This window comes from Wolffia australiana, chromosome 17, assembly GCF_029677425.1.
Source record: "Wolffia australiana isolate 7733 chromosome 17, ASM2967742v1".
Taxonomy (NCBI): domain Eukaryota; kingdom Viridiplantae; phylum Streptophyta; class Magnoliopsida; order Alismatales; family Araceae; genus Wolffia; species Wolffia australiana.
The window spans coordinates 9,255,478-9,276,598 of NC_135851.1; the positions used below are offsets into that span (position 1 = coordinate 9,255,478).

At 47.9% G+C, this 21,121-nt stretch overlaps 1 protein-coding gene across 2 annotated transcripts in view; it reads left to right on the forward strand.

Moving 5' to 3' along the window:
• The first annotated feature begins 3,299 nt into the window (after positions 1-3,299).
• The window catches only part of LOC144714138 (ARM repeat superfamily protein), a 56,716-nt gene continuing 38,894 nt past the window's right edge, over positions 3,300-21,121 (forward strand). For both annotated transcript variants that reach the window (XM_078588828.1, XM_078588827.1), the window contains exons 1-7: positions 3,300-3,571; positions 3,716-3,825; positions 3,970-4,042; positions 5,658-5,719; positions 6,177-6,318; positions 8,100-8,294; positions 8,380-8,446. In XM_078588828.1, coding sequence (XP_078444954.1) covers positions 3,431-3,571; positions 3,716-3,825; positions 3,970-4,042; positions 5,658-5,719; positions 6,177-6,318; positions 8,100-8,294; positions 8,380-8,446 — 790 coding nt within the window. In that variant the 5' untranslated portion in view covers positions 3,300-3,430. The remainder of the gene's footprint in view (positions 3,572-3,715; positions 3,826-3,969; positions 4,043-5,657; positions 5,720-6,176; positions 6,319-8,099; positions 8,295-8,379; positions 8,447-21,121) is intronic.

Genomic DNA, 21,121 nt, shown 5'->3' on the forward strand with positions numbered 1-21,121 from the left:
GTTCATCAAAGGGATGGGAGCAAATGTCCACGTGTCCATGGCATTTGATTTCATCCTGAATGCCATCTATCCATAATCATCATTGTCACCATTCTGCCATCCCCCTTGTTTCATCATTCACATTTGGAAAAAAATGGAACCACCGATACAATAGAGATGATGGAATGGAGGAAATAGGCAGAGAGAGAGAAGAAGAGGGAGGGAATCAAGGACAGTTGTCATTTGCATTGATGACATGTCTGTTGATATTTACTACTGTTGTCATAGAAATACTAGTCATCAACATTATCGGGAAAAAAATCATCATGGATGAAATATATCACCTGCATCAATGTTGACCATCTTACTCATTGTCAAGAATCATCTGCCTTGTCAACAACCCATGTAGACAACATTGATAATTGTTGTCCTCATTGACGATAGCCATTGTCCTCACCAGTAATGATGGTCATAATGGTCATCCTCGGCAATGACAGCCTTCTCCTCATTGAGAACAATCATCATCCTCGTCAACAAAAATCCCTGTCCTTGTTAGTGATATTCATCATCCATGTTGACAATGCTTTTGTTGATGTTAACTATCATCATCACATAAATCGTACTCATCGTTGTCGTGGAAAAAAGTTCATTATCAACAACACTGCACATTGTGAAGGACAATTATCATACTTGTCCACACCATACATCGTCCTTGGCAAGGATACTTCCATCTTGTTTGCCGGTGTCGTAAAAATCGTCATCATCATTGTCATTGGGAAAAAATTGCCATTGCCAACAATTGCCATTACCAACAATTGCTATCATTGTAAATGGAAACAGACAAAAGTTCACTGTCCATGACAATTGTTGCCCTTACTCATGAGAATTGTCATATCTGTCCATGATAACAATCAAAGTCGTCATCAATGATAGTCAACATCCTCTTTGAGGACACTTTTGTTAACGATGATTGTCATCAGCAAAACAAACAGTCGTCTTTTGCATCGATGACACTTTCATCAATGATGCTAGTCACAGACAAAACTTTGCTCTTCATACGTTGTCATCATGATGACAGTTGTCATCTTTATAAGACATATTAATGGTAGTCTACATATGTTTAATATTTCTATGTACTAAATAACATATTAAATATAACATTTTCATCATAATTAACCTAACCTTTTTTTTTTGAAATTTATCCTCTTTTTGTTATCTTATCATCATTGTCATCCTCCATCATCCCTAACTCATCTCCATCACCTGTCATGAGTCAACTCGGACGGATGACTGATGACTTATGACAGAACAGATTCCATCCATTCATCTGTCCATGGGTTCTGGATGATGATGGAACTCTGATTTGGATAGAACAGATGACAATCTGCCATCCCTCGAGCAAGCCGGCCCAAAATGTTCAAAATCCCATTTTTAGTCAATTTCAATCCATGATAATTACGAATAGGAAACTCTATGTCGAAGTCATTCATCAAGTGGCAACAAGTGTTTCAAATGAAGCTTAGTAATTACTTAAGAACCCAATATTTAGAAGCTAGAAGCTTCCCATAATTTAACCCGAGAGAGAGAAGTCAGGGAAATGGAGAAAGGAGTAAGACAGTAAGTCGGATTAGGAAATTCTGCATAAGTGATTCATTAAGGGGGAACAAAGAGGCGTCTCAAATGAAAGTTGCCATATATATAGGCACCCAATAATTTAAGACTAGAAGCTTGCCGTGATTTAACTTGAGAGAGAGAACGAGAGATAGAGAAGTAAGAGAGAGAGAGGTAAGAGAAAGATAGAGAGAGGTAAGAGAAAGAGAGAGAGAGGTAAGAGAGAGATAAAGAGAGGTAAGAGAAAGAGAGAGGTGAGAGAAAGAGAGAGAGGTGAGGAGAAAGAGAGAGAGGTGAGAGAAAGATAAAGAGAGGTAAGAGAAAGATAAAGAGAAGAGAAAGAGAGAGAGGTAAGAGAGAGATAAAGAGAGGTAAGAGAAAGAGAGAGGTAATGGAAAGAGAGAGGTGAGAGAAAGATAAAGAGAAGAGAAAGAGAGAGATAAAGAGAGGTAAGAGAAAGAGAGAGAAAGAAGTAAGAGAATGAGAGAGGTAAGAGAGAGATAAAGAGGTAGACATGGTTGTTCTGTTATATTCATTTGAAACGAGCAAAGAATTCGCACAAAAGAACCGCACAGGGCTTTGTTCTTTGTTCTATTTTTTTTTGTACAAAAGCGAACAAAATTTGCACATTCAAACAAAATTAGAACAAAATCCACACAAAGCGAACAATAGAACCACACACGGGTCTGTACAATGATCTGTTCGAATTTGATATTATTCTGTTCAGAAAACCAAACAGAAAGAGAACTCTCACAAATTCGCCCAAAAAGGAACTGAACAACCATGTCCAGGAGAGGCAAGAGAGAGATAAAGAGAGGTGAGAGAAAGGGAAAGAGGTAAGAGAAAGAAAACCGCATAGGGCCTTGTTCTTTGTTGTGTTCTTTTTTTCACAAAAACATACAAAATTCACACATTCGAACAAAATTTGAACAAAATTCACACAAAGAGAACAATAGAACCGCACACGGGTCTGTGCGGTGATCTGTTTGAATTTGATATTGTTCTGTTCAGAAAACCAAACAGAGAAAATTCCCACAAATTTGCCCAAAAGGAACCGGACAACAAAGTCTCAAAGAGGTAACAGAGAGATAAAGAGAGGTAAGAGAAAGGGAAAGAGGTAAGAGAAAGAGAAGAGAGAGAGAAAGAGAAAGTGGAGAGAGAAAGAGAAGAGAGAGAGAAAGAGAAAGAGAAAGAGGAGAGAGAAGAGAGAGAGAGAAGGAGAAGAGAGAGAAAGAGAAAGAGGAGAGAGAGAAGAGAGAGAAAGAGAAAGAGGAGAGAGAAGAGAGAGAAAGAGAAAGAGGAGAGAGAAGAGAGAGAAGGAGAAGAGAGAGAAAGAGAAAGAAGAGAGAGAAAGAGAAAGAGGAGAGAGAAAGAGAAAGTGGAGAGAGAAAGAGAAAGAGGAGAGAGAAAGAGAAAGTGGAGAGAGAAGAGAGAAAGAGGAGAGAGAGAAGAGAGAAAGAGGAGAGAGAGAAGAGAGAGAGAGAGAGACAAAGAGAAGAGAGAGAAGAGAGAGAGAAAGAGAAGAGAGAGAGAAAGAGAAGAGAGAGAGAAAGAGAAAGAGGAGAGAGAGAGAAAGAGGAGAGAGAGAAGAGAGAGAGAGAAAGAGGAGAGAGAGAGAAAGAGAAGAGAAAGAGAGAGAGAAAGAGAAGAGAGAGAGACAGACAGAGACAGAGCCTTCCATAAAACAGACGCACCTCTGCCCCCGTCAGCCTTGCAACCCACCGCCGGCGTTGGTCGATGCATAGGCCACCTCTCCCCCCCCCCCTTGCCAAGCTTCCCCCTATATAAAGGCTAACCGCCTCAACCTCTCATCTCCCCGCCGATCGGATCGAAGCCCGCCATGGCCCTCTCCGCGTCGGACCTTCAAACAGTCTACTCCCTGCTCGTCAGCTCTTTGAACGCCGATGAATCCGTCAGAAAGCCCGCTGAATCAACCCTATCACAGTGCGAAAGTCGCCCTGGCTTTTGCTCCTGTCTCCTCGTGAGTTTTCCTTCTCCTCTCTCTTTCAATGTCCGTTTCGCGACATTCCATGCGTTGATTCGTTTTTTTTTCATGTTGTGGTTGTTTATTTGTTGTTCTTGGCTCGTTTGATCGATCGGAATTTTATTCGCGCGCTTAATGCAGGAGATTATCTGTGCGAAAGACTTGGCGCCTCAGGTGGATGTCCGCCTGTTGGCTTCTGTTTACTTTAAGAACAGCATCAATCGATATTGGAGGCAACGACGCGATTCGATGTACTGTATAGTTCTCGAATTAATCTGTTTTTTGGCGTTTGAAGCATTTTTTTGCGTCAGATTATTTCCGAAGAAGCCGTTAATCTTTTTTCTTGCTGATGTTAATTACTTCACTATCTCTGGTCTATTCGCTTTTTGATTCAGAGTGATTGGCAATGACGAGAAGAGTCATCTTAGACAAAAATTGCTGCTGCACCTGCGCGAAGAGAACTTTCAGGTAACCTTAATGTTCTTATCGTATGTAATTTTGTTGTAGGGGACAAGTATAGTCGAAATATTGTCGGTGAACACCCAAATTGTCGGTGAAATATAAAAGGGATGAACACCCAAATTGTCGGTGAACCTCCCATCAGGACCTCAGGGTCCCATCCTTTACATTCTGACCAATCAAAGTCTCTTGTCGCTCTCTGGAGCCATGTGGCCTTAAAACCTTCCACTTCTTGTATAACTCCATCTGTAGAGGCCGTTCTCCCCCAGAACAGCTCCTCGTTTTTGTGCAACCAGATGGCCCATAGAACCGTTAAGGCTCGACCACCTTCCCCCTTTCCTCTGTCTTTATAATTCTGTACCGATTCCCAGAACGCCCTTTCTGATGACACCTTTATCCTTGAAAATATCTGGCTAGCCCAGACCGTGCGGGTAAGGAATACTCAAAGAAGAGATGGTTGCAGTCTTCCTCGCCATTCAAGCATAGCGTGCATTGTGACGATGTATCTAGATCTAATCTTCTGTGGAAGACTCTTGTCATTAATCTTCTCCTTGCCAGAAGCAATCCAAAAAACCTCACCTTCAGTGGGACTTTCTGTCTCCATATGAATCTGCACGCTCTGATTACTGACTTGTCTTCCTCTTGCCCCTCTCGAATCTTCTCATAAGCCTTCTGGACCGAGAAGGAGCCATTTGTCCATGTCCAGCTGTCTCCTTCTCCTTCTTTTGGTCGTAGTTGGATGAGGGACTGTTGCATATCCATGAATTCAAGAACACGCTGGTCAGATAAAGCCCCCTGGATGATCGGGTTCCACGTTCCATCCCAACAATCTCGAACCTGGGCATTATGATCGTGTGAAAGTGCATACAATCGAGGGAAAATCACGCTGAAGCTGCCCCGTGGTGACCATGCATCTTTCCAATATTGAAAAATTGCTCCATCGCCTAACTTGACAGAAAAAAAAACCTTGTACTCTTGGGAAGATCTTTCTGAGCCCTTGCCAAAAAGGCGATTCGCCATTGTATGCCTCTGTCTTTTTGTCCCAATTCAGTCTCCTTCCATAGATGTCCTGGAGTATTTCTATGACAAGATCCCCTTGTGGATTCATAATTTTCTCCACCCATTTGATTAATAGTGCCATGTTCATACTCTGCAAATGTAGGACCCCCAGACCTCCAGCTTTGATGGGCCGGCATACTTTATCCCATGCTACCATCGCAACTCCTCTGCTTTGTTCCGGTTCCGATTCTTTCCATAAGAAGAGTCTCATCATGACTTCTATTCTCTTCCCCATTCCCGTAGGCATCCTGAAAACTGAGAGGTAGATAATTGGAATGGATGATAATACTGACCTCAGCAGCACCAATCGGCCTCCTCTCAATAACACCTTTGCCTGCCATCCCTCTAGCCGATGTTCCATTTTGTCAATAACCGGTTGCCAATCTGCAGTTAAATGCTTCATCATTACATTTTACTGAATTTCATCATTACTTACTGTCCTTAGCTTTCTTTTGTTAATTGCTTCTGATTTCGTCATCCAGGCTTCATTATTCATGCAAAGCTCAAGGTTTTTCTGCTCCTATTTATCCATTTTCTCATTTATGATTTGGTCGTTGGCTGGCAGATAGCACAGTTGCTGGCGGTTCTTGTCTCCAGAATCGCACGCATAGATTACCCAAAAGATTGGTACTCTTTTCCTCTCCTTTTATTTTACTGATATTAAAAAACACTTTTTGGACTCCAGAAATAATGTGGAGCCAAAACGATGACCAGTTGTGGAGAACTCTCTTGCTGTGTGATTTTTACCCTGTCTACGCATGACACATGTTGGTTTATTCTAAAATATCATTTCAAATGGAGAGACCCATTTTGTATTGCGGAAAATGAGAGAATATCTCATTTCATTGAGCAAAACTGGCAGTTCCTTCCCAAGACCTCGATTTTATGTCTCTCTTCTCTCTTACCTTGTGGTAAAATGCTTATGAATTCATAAGGTTTATTCTGTTGGTTTAATCATCCTTAGTATACCACTAGAAAGTCTTGCATTATAATTTTGTTAAGCCATTTTTATGTTTTTTTTCATTTTAAATGATTAGTTTCTGTTTTCTGAGCCATAACTTTGAATTAAACGATGAATATTCAGGCCGGAGCTTTTTCCCACTTTAGCCCAGCAGCTCGAAGCTTCAGATATTCTTGCTTCTCAAAGACTACTTATGGTCTTGTTTCAGATACTGAAAGAATTGTCCTCAAAACGCCTTAGTTCAGATCAGAGGAATTTCCGTGAGGTAGTGCTGCCTTTTGTCTACTCTGCATACCAGTCCTTTAGCGTATTTTCCTCCATTGGTTTTGCAACTGCACCTTAGTGTAATTTAATTGACGCAATTTGCTTCCATCATAAAATGTTGCATAGGACCAGTGAAAAATTGTGTTATTCATAATTCCTTTTCTGGAAAATTTGATTTATAATCCAACTGTTACTTGAATGTTGATATTATACATATATATTTTACTCGTGAAGGGTTTTGTGGACTATCTTAGTTTCCAATCTCTCCCCATGTGTGAAGAAGAAGAGAGAGTTAGTTTCTGGAGTGATAATGTCATCATGATCATGTGATGAAAGTGACCAAGACACTCAGCAGACGGCCTGCGGTGAAGAAGCTAAAATCTCTTAAAATTTGGCTCCTTTTTTGTTAGCGCACACATATATATTTTCTTGTTATATGCACATTTACCTTTTTGCCCTTATGTATGTCTTCTAGATGGCCTCTCATAAAAGGGGCAATATTGTTAAAACCCATATTAACATCTCAAATAGAGATGTGTGGGCGTCCTAGAGAATAGAAGGTTTTCTTTCTCTTCTTGGGTTAACCCTAACAGCCGCCAAGGGTTACTGAGTGCAAGACCGACATTTTTTATACACATCAAGTTTCTGCGAATTGATTCATTGCGCCTGTGATGCATTCCAAGTGGGTCTTATTGTTTTTTGTGTAACCCCCCAATGAATGTGATATATTCCTGTTCGGAAAACATCGATATGCGTGGACTTAAATTGGTGTACGAATTTCGATATCAAGAAATGTCATAAGTACCGGATTTGCAATACTCGGAAATCAAGGAGAGAATTGATCCACATACAATGGAGCTCCAATCAGAGAGAGACAGATAGAGAATTGAGTGGAAAGGGGAAAAGAGTAGTGATAGATGAGGCGGATCGCTCTCGCCTCTGTCTGAGGAGGAGAATCTCCCGCTCAGCTCGATGTTGACGCCAACAGACTTCAAGAAGTGCCCAAAGGACTTATTTCCTCCTTATTTGAAGGTGGGGACCTCCGCCTATAAATGGCCTCACATGTTGTCCGAGGTGGCAGTGGTTAGTCTTCTTTTCTTCTTCCTCTTCTCCAGGTAAGTCCGAGGAAGACCCGTATCAGAATGATAATGAAAATACTTCTATTCAGGGACTTTACCATGTCCAGGAATGGAGAGGATTGGGAGAAAAGTGAATAGGGCTCCCAGGGGGGAGGGTTGAACAGGAATTGTCAGAGGGGTCGAACAGAGGAGGCAGGGATCGATCAGGGAACATCCACTTGGAGATATAGTGAAGTAGAGAGGATCACGAGGAAAGAGGATCCTAGAGGGAGAGATGTGACTTAAATGTCGAGGAGAGGGAAGACAAGGAGCTTCCACTTCATAATACTTGTCCTGAAGGAGGGTTGGGAATCGTATCAGTCTGTAGGAGTCCAGTCTATTTGAGGAGCTTATATTCATGTTATATCTGCTCTAATTATCTCGTGCAAAGTTTCTTATAAAATATACCATGCAAAGCTAATATGGTGTCTGTAGGGCTATTCACAAGGGTACCTCTTTGTTTCTGGTTCACAAAGCAAACGTTGCATTTTGTTGTATGGGGATCATTATTTATAAATTATTCTCAATCGATTTTCATTTTGTTCTTCAATTGCATTTCGTTGTATGTATATTTTTCTATTGTTCTGTTGGATGGCATTCTCCCAGTTCTTTTTATGTTTCAACTTAAATTACAAGTATTTGATTTTTCAAAATCTTTTGCCAGATAGCATCGCACTTATTTGGATATATTTGGAACCTCTGGAAGACAGATGTCCCAAAAATACTCCAACATCTTAGCGGCCACATGCATTTAAACCAAGAGGACCTAATTCTAATATGCCAAAGATGGCTTCTTTGTTCAAAAATTTTGCGACAGCTGGTAATTAGTGGACATCCAAGTGACACCACAGTTCCCGAGGTAAATATTACTGAAATCTTTCCGTCATTTTATATGGACTGTCTTTATTTTATTATCTTTTTGTTTAAGAGAGTCCTTTTCATAGGATGTTGCTGTTGTCATCGAAGTTTGCCCGGTAATTTTAAGTGCAGTGCAGTCGATTCTACCGTTTTGTAAGTCCGATTGCTCATCTTCTTGTTATTGTCTTCCTGAAGTTGTGGCTTCACTTCTCTGGCATGTTATATGTTATATTCATTTTTTTCAAATTCTAGTAAATTTCATTAATCTTTTTCAAATTCAAGTAAATTTCATTGGTATCCTTCTGTACCTATCAAGTTTTAAGAAATCTCACAGACTGCTCAAACTGGCTAAGATTACTATATGGAATTGATCAGTTCATTGAACCGGACAAATTGATGTGTTCAACTGAATGTGACAGAAACTTGTATCATCCTATGACCACGAGGAGACGAAGAGCGTCGGGATGATCGTCTAGCACACAGGCACCCAGGCAATGACCACGGTGGAAGGTCGTTTCGCTGGCCACTGCACCACACTCACCGATCTCAAGGAGACTGGGCTGACAACGAAGGCAGTAAGATGGAGGATGAGGAAGGGTGGGTGACTGTGTGGCCCCGTCGTGTGAAGAAGACACATACTACGACCATGATACCCCGATCACAATCGTTCCACGAGGCCAACAGATGTTTCAGGTGCTTAGCACAGGGACATCACACACGTGAGTGCAGGGAGCCTGTGATTTGCCGCAGATGTAGTGGGGCAGGCCATCGCAGAGTAAACTGTCCTCAAAGGGCGAAAGAGGAGGCTGGAGCACATGTTCGGGCAGAGCAGCCGCTTCCGAATAACGACTATCGAGGGGACCAGGCACGTGCTAAAAAGCAGGACTATGCTAGCATCCTGCATAGGTACTTGGTGGGAGACATTTATGGAGCCTCTCCCGATTTGGAGGGGGTCAACAGGGACCTACAGAGGAACTTCCTGCTGACGGAGCTAGCAGAGGTGCAACAGTTGGATAACAATACCCTATTCCTCCGGGGGGTATCGTTGAAGAATTATGTGGCGGTCTGTGGCTGGAGGCAGAGGATCGGAGACACTACGGAGGTGAGATGGCGCCGTGTCCTCCCCATGGACGGGGCAGAAAGGAGGAGGAAACGAGGGGTAGTGGTGGAGGCGCATGGTGTCCCGTTGGTACATCGCAGAAGATCGACATTGGAGAGGATGGTCGAGTCTTTCGGACGGCTTACACATATCATCTCGACGGGGTTGGAGTCGGGGGACCCTAGAGTGGTTTTGATGGAAGTCGAAATGGTGGAGGGAGATCCGATACCAGGGTCAATCCAAATCCATGGCTGTGATGGAAATTTCAGAGCAGATATCTGAGCCAGACCATTCCCGCCGGCACCTTTCGGAACTAGGGGGCATGGGGCGCGGCACGGAGAGGTGATGGGGAGTACTCCCACGCGTCCATACACCACATTGCAGCCCAAAGATGACATGCTGGCACCAGTCAACCAAGCCCAGGGAGAATCTGTGACATCGGCTTCTCCGACGCAATTGACTGCGGATGCTCGAGCAACAAAGAGTGGCGGGTCAGACCCTCCACAAAGGTTAAAGGAATTGGATGCGCAGGCCATCCTAATACCTCAACAGGGTGACCCTGCCACAGAGGGGCAAGGACAACGGGGGAGGAGATTAAGGGCACCCCAAAGGACACGTCGTATCACCAAAGAAGATCTCCGGCGGTTTAAAGGCATTGTATGTCGTCGGGGGAAGTTAGCCTTGACGGATGAGCAGGGTAAGGCGACATGGCTAGTATCAGGGAAAAATGGTCAGATGCGGCTGAGAACGGAAGGACCGTCAAGGAAGACAGTTCCGTGTCCGTTGGTGGGTGAGGGGACACAGACTGCCGCAGCCCCAAGCCAAGGAGTAGAAACCGTGATAGAGAGGAAGTCAGACATGAAGTTGACGATACGTGAACTGGCAGAGAAAGTGGAGCTCCTACCAGAGCAACCATTGGAGGGGCAATCACCATCACAATTATGAGGTGCGTATCCTGGAATGTACATAGTCTCCGAGATGAGGGGAGACGTGGTGTGGTGGGAGGGTATTTGCGACAATGGGGAGCTGATGTGGTATGCCTACAGGAGATAATGCTGGAGAGGTGTGATGCCAAGGAGTGGAACTTGGTGGGGTGAGGGTTCTTGGAGGGTTTCGTGGCAGTCAATGCAATCGGCAGATCAGGGGGCTTATTGGTGGTATGGAACACGGTGACCTAAGCTAAGGAGGGGTCTTCGACAGGGCAGTATGTGGCTGCAGTTAAAATCAAGAGAAGGTGCGACAACCGCCACTGTGTGGTGGCATCAGTCTACATCCCAGTGCTTGCGGCACGCCGGTACATGCTATGGGAGGAGCTGGAAGCAGTGGCCTCGCTCTTCCAAGGGACTGCCATGCTTATTGGAGGGGATTTCAACGTGACATTGGAGTCGGGCGATAAACCGAACGGGACGGGAGGGCAAGATCTGGGTTCGGAGGAGTTTTGGTCCTTTATATTAGGAGCGGGCATGCAAGAAATGGGGCCGATGAATTGTGTCTACACATGGAGAAGTACGAGGGGGCCTAATACTCTCTCCTGGTTGGACAGGTTTCTCTGCTCAGTGGAACTATTGGAGGAGTACCCGTTGGCCGATGTGCGTGCACTCCCTAGACCGTTGTCGGATCACACCCCAATTTTATGGCAGAATAATGTTGGCCAAAAGAGACCCACATACTTCAAGATGGATAAACCGTGGTGGCGGGAGAAAGGTTTTAGAGAAGACGTGATGTCATGGTGGTCATCTCAACCCAGCGAAGGCACAGCCACGGTGCAATTGGCCTCCAAACTGGCAGGCTTGCGCCTTCATCTATCCGAATTCAAAAAAAAGATCCGAGAAGAACGTCACTGTCGTAGAGATGAAGCCCTTACACGAGTTCAGCAGATAGATGCCCTCGAAGATACACGGGGCTTAACTGATACGGAGCGCACGGAGAGAAAAAACTGCAGAGGGATAGTTGAAGACGAAGACAAGAAGCTAGAGCTGGACTGGAGGCAGCGTTCTCTGTTGGGGAAGAGAAGAAGAAAATAATGACATAACTTGAATAGAGTACATGTAAGGGTATATGTACCCTAAGAGGGAGAGAGGATAATAGGGCTAATGGGCTTATAGAATAGGGCCCATTAGCCTATGAGGGATAGTCTATCACTAACACCCCCCCGCAAGCGAAGTATGGATATCTTCCATACCGAGCTTGGAGACGGCACGTTGAAGAAGAGGACGGGAGAGTCCCTTGGTAAGGACGTCCGCTGCCTGGTCGGCGGATGCAACAAAGTCCAAGTCAAAGATCCCTTCGTCAACTCGCTCCTTGAAGAAGTAGCGGTTGCGCTCCATGTGCTTGATGCGGCCCTGTTGTCTAGGGTTCTTGGCCAACGCGATCGTCGACTTGTTGTCGCAGAAGAAGTGAATCGGGCCAGCAAACTCCACGCGAAGATCGTGAAGGATGCCGTAAATCCACTGGCCCTTAGAGGCCCCATCGGCGAGTGCGCGGTACTCAGCTTCGGCGCTAGAGCGGGAGACTTTGTCCTGCTTGCTACTTTTCCAGCTGACGAGACTGCCAAAAACAAACGTGCAGTAGCCCGTGGTAGACCGATGATCCACAACGGAGCCGGCAAAGTCAGCATCAGTGTAGACTTTCACTGTCCGGTCATTGCTGCGAGGGAAGAGCAGGCCCTTTCCGGGGCAGCCCTTCAGGTACGCAAGGACCCGGTGGGCGGCCTGATGGTGAATCTCCCGTGGGGAGTGCATAGACTGACTGAGCAGGTTGACGGCGAAGGCGATGTCGGGCCGAGTGTGCGTCAAGTAGAGGAGCTTCCCCACCAGCTACTGATACCGGTGGGAATTCGTCAGTGGCGAATCCTCCCCTTTGCCCAACTTCACGTTGGGATCAATGGGAGTACTCACCGGCGCACAATCGGTCATCCCTGTCAGTGCCAGTAAGTCGACGGCGTATTTCTGCTGCGAGACGAAGATCCCACGGGGGGAGTAGGCTACCTCAAGGCCAAGGAAGTAGCGAAGAAGGCCGAGGGCCTTGATCTCAAACTCCTTAGCCAAGGCAGTGCTGAGGCGGACAGCTTCGGCAGCATCAGATCCCGTGATAAGGATGTCGTCAACGTACACGACAAGGATGGAGACACCGGTCGGGCGGTGACGGAAGAAGAGAGAGGCATCTCCATTGCTCTGAGTGTACCCTTCGGTCTTCAGAACATAGGAGAACCTCCCAAACCACATGCGCGGGGACTGCTTGAGTCCATAGAGGGACTTCCGCAGTCGGCACACGTGACTGGGGGGGCCGATTGAGTAGCTCGGGGGTTGCTGCATGTACACCTCCTCCGTCAAGTCGCCGTGCAAGAAGGCGTTCTTGATGTCGAACTGGCGGATGGCCCAATGGAAGTGCGCTGCAAGCGCTAGAAGAAGCCAGACAATCTCCATCTTCGCCACGGGAGAGAACGTCTCGAAGTAGTCCACGCCATAGGACTGAGTGAACCCTCGAGCCACAAGCCGAGACTTGAGGCGTTCGAGAGTACCGTCCGCATGATGCTTCTTGGCATGAATCCACTTGCAGTCCACTACCCTCTTGCCCGGAGGTAGCGGAACGACGTCCCACGTGTGGTTCTTGAGGAGAGACTGCATCTCCTCGTCCATCGCCGCTTTCTAATGGGGAGAAGCGATAGCTTCGGCTAAGTGTCGAGGAACGAGATCCGACTCGATGCGGGTGAGGAACAACCGGTAGGGAGGACTCAGCCGGTCAAAGGAGAGGTAATGAGAGAGAGGGTAGAGGGGGGCCTTAGTGCACTGACGGACCCCTTTCCGTAGAGCAATAGGCCACCCCAACTGATCGATACCATCGACAGGAGGAGCGGAAGCAATGGGGGACTCCCCGGGAGGAGCAGTAGACGACACACCGAGAGTCGGAGGAGACTCACCGGAGGGCAAGGGTAGACCGAGAGGGGGGGGTGACGAGGGTTGGTCACGGAGAGAGGAGGAGGGTGACGCACCGGGGTTTGACAAGGATGGGGGGCCGGAAGGAGGAACGGAGACCAATGGGAGAGGGAGAGCTGCCGAAAGGGGAAGGGCAGGTAACGAAGAAGAGGTAGAGGACACGTCCAAGGACCCCGCAGGAGGAAGTGAGGAAGAGGAATCAAGGGGAGAAAGATCCGGAAGTGAGGGTGGAGTGGGAGTGGTGGACTCCACGATTGGACTGGGCCCCAAGGGGGGGGCCGAGGGAGCCTCATCCAGCGGAAGGCGTGATGAGGTAGAGTAGTCCCCAAAATAGGGTTCATGCTCGGCAAAGGTGACGTTTGCCGAGATGAAGAACCGCCGAGAAGGCGGATGATAGCACAGGTACCCTTTTTGGAGGGAAGAGTAACCCACAAACACACACCGGAGTGCGCGTGCATCAAACTTCGTGCGTGTGGGAGAAGTATCATGGGCGTAGGTGGTGCAGCCGAAGATACGAGGCAAGAGTCCGTCCGCAAAGAAGCATTCGGGAATGCCACGTCATCGGTCCAAGGGCTGGAGAACTCCAGGAGTGGGGTGGGGATACGGTTAACGAGGTGAGTACTCGTCAAAACCGCCTCTCCCAATAACGCCCGGCGCCTTGGAGTCCAACAGCAATGTCCGCGCCGTCGAGGTAACATAGCCGATGCGACGTTCAGCCATGCCATTCTGCTCGGGCGTGGCCACACAAGAGGACTCGTGGAGGATGCCCCGGTCGGCAAAGAAGGAGGCGAGGTCGGCGTTGAAGAAGTCCCGAGCATTGTCGGAACGAAAACGCTGGATGCCTCGACCAAACTGTGTCTGTACCATGGCGCAAAAGTGTCGAACATTCTGCGCAACCTCCGACTTCGCAGTCAGGAGGTAGACCCACATATAGCGGGTAGCTTCGTCCACAAAGAGTAGAAAGTAGCGGTGCCCTTTCAGACTGATCTGCGGTGCCGGCCCCCAAACATCACTGTGGACTCGGAACAGCGGGGTCGATGTGTGAGACGAGGATGAAGTAAAGGAGGATCTGCGGTGCTTGGCTAACTGACAAGGTTCACAAAGCATAGTCTTAAGGTCTACGCCCGAACACAGCGAGGGAAAAAGACGCTGTAAAGTGGAGAAAGGTGGGTGTCCAAGTCGCTGATGCTCCATCAGAAGGCGTCCCCGACGCTGCTCAGCCACCGAGAGAAGAGTCCAGTGCACCATGAAGCACTGGGAGCGGCCTCCATCGTCCAGCATCAGCAGTCCGTTCTCCCGCCTAATCGGTGTAGTCCGGCCCTCCTTGTCAGACAGAAATATGCCGTCAGGTTGTAGGTGGAAGGAGCAGGAGATAGCATTAACTAAGCGCTGCGGAGACATAAGCACGGCCTGCAGGTGAGGGACATGGAGAACGTTGTGGACCACACCAAAGCCGTCCACATAGACTGCCCCGATTCCGGCCACACGAAGACGTCCACCCCCGGCCGTGAGGACAGTGCGGCCACCACGATGCCGCTCATATGATACAAATCGGGCATTGCTCGGGGTCATGTGTTCGGTAGCCCCCGAATCAAGGACCCAAGTCGTATCGGAGACGACAGGTGAGTGGAAGGCCGTATGGCCACAGTACCACGCATCTGAAGATGAAGGAGTGGAAGACGCACCAAAGCCACCGAAGTAGGCCGTGGACGGATTCTGCAGGGCAGCCATCTGGTCACGGAGGCGGGCCAAATCTGCCTGAAGCTGGTCCATGGTCACTGCGGAGGGGCTGGCCGAGGAGGAATCAGAATGGGCCACCATGTCCTTGCCTTCTGCAGCCTCTTTCTTCTTTCGCCAGTCATTCAGGCGCTTCTTGCACTTGTTCTTCCCGTGGCCCAGTTTGCCGCAATACGAGCAAATCGTCGTCCCAGTTGGAGGAGCGGCGGAGGTGGGCGTAGGGAGGATCGACGGTGCCTTGCCGCCTGAAGGGAGGGCAGAAAGTAGTGCGGTCGACTCACCCGGGGGGCTGGAGGAGGGAGTCCCATGGAGGAGGAAGTGGCTTTCCTCTTCTTGAAGCTCCTTCACCAACTCCTCAAGGGCAGGAGGACCTTCCTTGCGGTGCAAGGCACAACGACGTACGTCATCATGCTCGCGGTTCAGGCCATTGAGGAAGCCCATGATCCGCAGAAGAAGCACATTCTGGAACGTCTTGGACGTCGGATCGTCGGGCGGTAGGTAGTAATCCACTTCATCCCACATCTTCTTGTGGGCAAGTGCATATTCAGAGATCGTCAATGACCCCTGACGGAGATTGCTGGCCTGACTTGCAATGGAATAAAGACGCCACCAGTTGCTTTCCCGGCCACAGAAAGAGCGCACCTGATCCCAGAAACCTTTCACCGTTTTCTGATGCGGAAGACGGTCGCGGAAATCTGGAGCCAGGGTGTACGCATACATCCAGCCGAGGATGAACTGGTCCTCAACGTCCCACGCTGCATGATGTGGGTGGTCGATGGTAAGGGGGTCTTCAGTGCAATGCTTGAAGAGCTGGCGCGCCTTCAAGGTGGTCTTGACGAAGCGCATCCACGGGAGTAGATTCGGGCCCCGTAAGAGTGTCGTCTCCGGGACCGACGGAAGCGGATGAGCCACCTTGTAGGACAGTGGCTTCTCCAGGAAGTCGATCTCGGTGAACGGCATGGTGCTGCTACGGCGCTGCTACGGCAGTGCTGCGGTTGTGGCTGCTGTGCGTGCGCGGCGGCTGCAGGCTGCGGCTGCTGTGCGTGCGCGGCTGCTGCGGGCTGCGGCTGCTGCGCGTGCGCGGCGGCTGAGGGCTGCGGCTGCTGTGCGTGCGCGGCGGCTGCGGGCTGCGGCTGTTGTGCGTGCGCGGCGGCTATAGGTGGGCGATGTCAAACCCTAGGGAAGGAGCTCTGGAGCTCTGATACCATGTTGGGGAAGAGAAGAAGATAATGACATAACTTGAACAGAGTACATGTAAGGGTATATGTACCCTAAGAGGGATAGAGGATAATAGGGCTAATGGGCTTATAGAATAGGGCCCATTAGCCCATGAGGGATAGTCTATCACTAACATTCTCGCCAACTATGGCTTAAGGATGGGGACGCCAATACTCGTATTTTCCACTTAGCGGCAAATGGAAGACGACGCTCGAATCAAATACTTCGAGTGAAAGTGGGGGCGCAAGAATTTGTTGGGACACAGATGGTTGGAGAAGCGCTGGCAAATCATTTCAGAGAAGTGACCTGAAGAGGGGCTCGGAACCATTGGAGATGGAGCGGTAGAAGTGCATCCAAGTTAACACAAGTCCAACAAGATGAGCTGGTGAAGCCATTCCTGATAGAAGAAGTAAGGAAGGCAATCAAGGACTTGAATGAAGAGGGTGCACCGGGCCCCGATGGATTCCCAGTATTCTTCTTCAGTGAATTTTGGGAGGTCGTCGGATCAGAGGTGATGAGTACATTGGAAGAATTCCGGCGTGGTAATTATGGCTTGGAGAGACTAAACCGATCATATTTATTTCTGCTGCCCAAGCGCTCTAGGGCCATCAACGTAGGGGATTTTAGGCCCATTGCACTCTCGAATTCCATATATCTTATCATCGCTAAGGTGTTGGCGAAAAGGCTAAGGGTGGTAATTGAAGACCTGATCGGACCCTTCCAATCAGCTTTCATCCCTGGTAGACAACTGGTGGACAGTGCGGTGGTGGCAGGGGAGATCGTAACCACATGGAAGGCGAAGAAGAATAAGGGTTTCATATGGAAAGTTGATTTTGCTAAAGCATATGAATCGCTTGACTAGAGATTCCTATGGTCTGTTATGCGCAAACATGGGTTCCCCGATGAATGGGTGACATGGGTGAAACGGTGTGTTACGTCTCACTCATTCTCGTTATTGGTCAATGGTCAAGCTGAGGGGGGATGGATCCGGCCACAAAGGGGAGTCCGACAAGGTTGCCCGCTCGCACCGCTGTTGTTTGTACTTGCGGTGGACACCCTGGCCACATGCACAGTCAAGGTCTGCGAGCAGGGCCTTTTCAAAGGATTCCAAACAGCAAGCTTCCCCGAGGGCATTCCGCTTTTGCAGTATGAACCACATTTTTCATTGAAGGCTCGATGGCAGAAGCTCGCACTCTATCAGTATTACTAGATCTGTTTGCAGACTTCTTAGGACTGCAACAAAACCGAGCTAAGTCCGCGTTCGTAGGCTTTGGGCTTACTTCAGAGGAAGAGACACAATGTGCCGAAGCTTTAGGCACACCTCGCGGATCGCTCTCGATGTGTTACTTGGGTCTCCCATTAATAGGGCGACGTATTCTAGCAGCTGATTGGCATTTGGTGGTGGAGAAAGTAGAATGGAGGCTGGAAGGATGGCAGAACAAAGTACTTTCGAAAGGGGGTCGACTGGTGCTTCTACGATCGGTGCTTTCTGCGATTCCGATATTTTACTTATGGGTATTTAAAATATCAGCGGGAGTGGTGAAGCGTCTAGAGGGGGGCGATGAGGAGGTTTTTTTGGGGAGGCAGTGGAGAGGAAGACCGAAAGAGGGTGCCGCTAGTAGCGTGGGAGATTCTATGCAGACCTGGAAAGCACGGAGGGCTGGGGATCCTACATCTGGAGTCAATGAATTTGGCACTATTGACCAAGTGGGTGGAAAAGGTTGCGACTTCAGCGGAGGGGCTGGTTTTCAACATCCTGAGAACAGATATGGCTCCGAGATAGACTGGGAGAGACGGTGGGCTAGAGTCAGAGGAGAGTCCCCTTTCTTAGAGCGGCCTGCTTCAAGCCATACCTCGCATTCTCCAGTTTTTTGAGCCCAGATTGGGAGATGGGGCAATATTTCTGTTTTGGATTGACAATTGGTCCAACCACGGCCGATGCATTTGAGGTTCCCAAGGCTATTTGCGTTAGCACGGAATCCAGAGGCCACGGTCAAGGAATGTTGGGACGAAGCTTGGGTCCCTATGTTGACAGAAGCTTTATCAGAGCCGCAGTTTAGGGAGCTGATGGAGCTGCAAGAGTCACTATTACCCTTCAGACCGATAGCTGATTCCCAAGACGGTTGGATATGGCGGGGGTCGTCCTTCTCGGTGGAAGATGCATATTTGAAAATCCGAGGAGCAGCTCGGGACGACGAGATGACAAGGCCTGCCATATGTTGATGACGCGAAAAGTCCCCTTTAAAGTGCGACTCTTCAGCTGGTTGTTGAGGCGTCGAAGGCTTGTCACACGAGTCTACCGACGGAAATGGTCGCCTGCGGCTCCCACTGGCTGCCCTATGTGTGACAGGGGAGAGGAAAATTGCTCCCACCTCTTCTTCACCTGTCAATTTGCACAGGGCGTTTGGGCATTGCAGCAATTGCCGGGGGTGGATACCTTCTCAGACGAGGCCTTTTGGGCTTCAGTTTCTGACGGAGGACACGGAAGCTGACTTGATTGGACGCTTGCTCGCGGTGCTCTGGACGATATGGGTATATCGAAATGAGGTGGTGTTTAACAAGAGGCTGGCTTCAGTAGAGAATGCCGTTCATGATGTGGAGGCGCTGAAGTCGTTTCGGGGTGGAGGGAGAGGATAGCCTTTTTTGAGTATGATTGTACATCGTTTGTACATAATTTTTATCGTTAATGATAGCCAGTAGGCTACTGGCTCTGGGTGGTCTTCTTTATTGTTCAAAAAAAAAAAAGAATCTTAGCAGAACTTTTTTCTTTTGAACAATAAAAGGGATGGTCATATGATGAATTGATGACCTTCCCACCTGGACTTAGTAGTCCCTTCTCAGAGAATCCAACCAAATCACCCCTTCCCACTTCGCTCGCCATCCGTGGAAACCACACCGCCTTGAGCCCCTCCACTTAATGCATACTCCATCTGTGGAGGCCGTTCATCCCCAGAACAACACCTCATTTCTGTGTAGCCAGATTGCCGATAACACCACCATTGCCTGACCACCTTCTTCATTTACTCTGCCCCTGCACCTCTGAACTGAGCTCCAAAACGCCTCATCAGAGGTTGAGATTTCTTCACTATCAAGAGGGTAAATTTTGTGGAAAGAAGAAATATATGTATATTATTTTTCACAACAACCAATACTACACAATGTTCCCCCCTTTTTGGAGACTACCAATCGACCGTTGGAGGTATATGACCGTTGGACTCAACGGTCATATTCCTCTCTGCTCGGGCCCATTTATAAAACATGGGCCCGGTAATACATGGGTCATTTGGGCCTTATGATCTAACACCCCCCCTCAAGTTGGGTATAGATGTTGATCATGCCCAACTTGGACAATAAGACTTGGAAATGCGGGCCAGGGATCCCCTTGGTGAAGATATCCGCAACCTGCTCCAGAGAAGGAATGTAATGGGGTATAATGAAGCCCTCATCAATACTTTGTTTAATATAATGTCGTGCCACCCTTGCATGCTTCGTCCTTTCGTGTTGAACTGGGTTTTTTGCCATAGCAATTGCTGATTTGCTATCAGAGTACAGAGTCATTCCTTTGTCTGAAAAAACCTTCAAATCCTGCAAGACACCCTTAAGCCACATCCCTTCACATACTCCCTTCTTCAGTGCTCGGAGTTCAGCTTCTGCGCTTGATAAAGAGACCTCCTTCTGCTTCTTACTACGCCATGTGACAAGATTCCTTCCTATGAAACTGCAGTAACCAGATGTAGACCGGCTGTCTTCAAATGATCCTGCGTAGTCAGAATCCGTGTAGAGGACCACACTCGGCTCACTTCCTCTGTTAAAAAGTAGACCAAGTCCAATTGACCCTTTCAGGTAAGCTAGGATGCGATCTGCTGCATGTTGATGTGATTCCCGAGGATCATTCATGAATTGACTGAGAGAGTTGACTGCGAAAGCAATATCCGGCAGTGTGTGGTTGAGATAAAGTAGCTTACCAATGAGACGTTGAAATGAAGTCTTGTTTACTGGTGTGTCTTTTTCATTCTGTTCAGCTTTTAACTTAACATTATTATCCACTGGTGTAGCTGCTGGTCGACAATCCAACTTCCCGGTTTCCTTTAACAAATCAAGGATATACTTGTGCTGAGAAAGTACAATCCCTGCCCGAGAATAGGCCACTTCAATTCCCAGGAAATACGTCATTAAACCTAGTGCCTTTATGTCAAAGGAAAGTGAAAGGTGTTTCTCCAGATTCTGAATTTCAGTGTGGTCATCTCCAGTGATGATGATGTCGTCCACATACACAATTAAAATTGCAATCTTCCCATCCTTGCCATGCTTTATAAACAATGTGTGATCTCCCTCACTTTGGAAGAACCCCACTGCTAACATTACTGTTGAAAACCTTCCAAACCACGCTCTTGGCGATTGTTTCAGGCCATATAAGGACTTCTTGAGGTGACATACGTCCCCTGAATTTTGACTCAAACAATATCCAGGGGGAGTTGCCATAAACACTTCTTCTTTCAATACTCCATGTAAGAAGGCATTTTTCACATCATATTGATAGAGCTTCCAATTAGATAGTGCGGCGAGCGCTATTAAAACCCGAACTGTGTTTAGCTTTGCAACTGGAGCAAATGTTTCGTTGTAGTCGATGCCGTAGGACTGTGTATATCCTCGTGCCACCAAGCGAGCTTTGTGCCTGGCCACTGACCCATCTGAGTGATATTTTACAGTGAATACCCATCAACTTCCCACTACTTTCTTTCCGGGTGGGAGTGGGCCCATCTCCCAAGTACCGTTTCTCTTTAGTGCTGTCATTTCTTCTTCCATAGCTGTCTTCCATTCTGCGGATGACATTGCTTC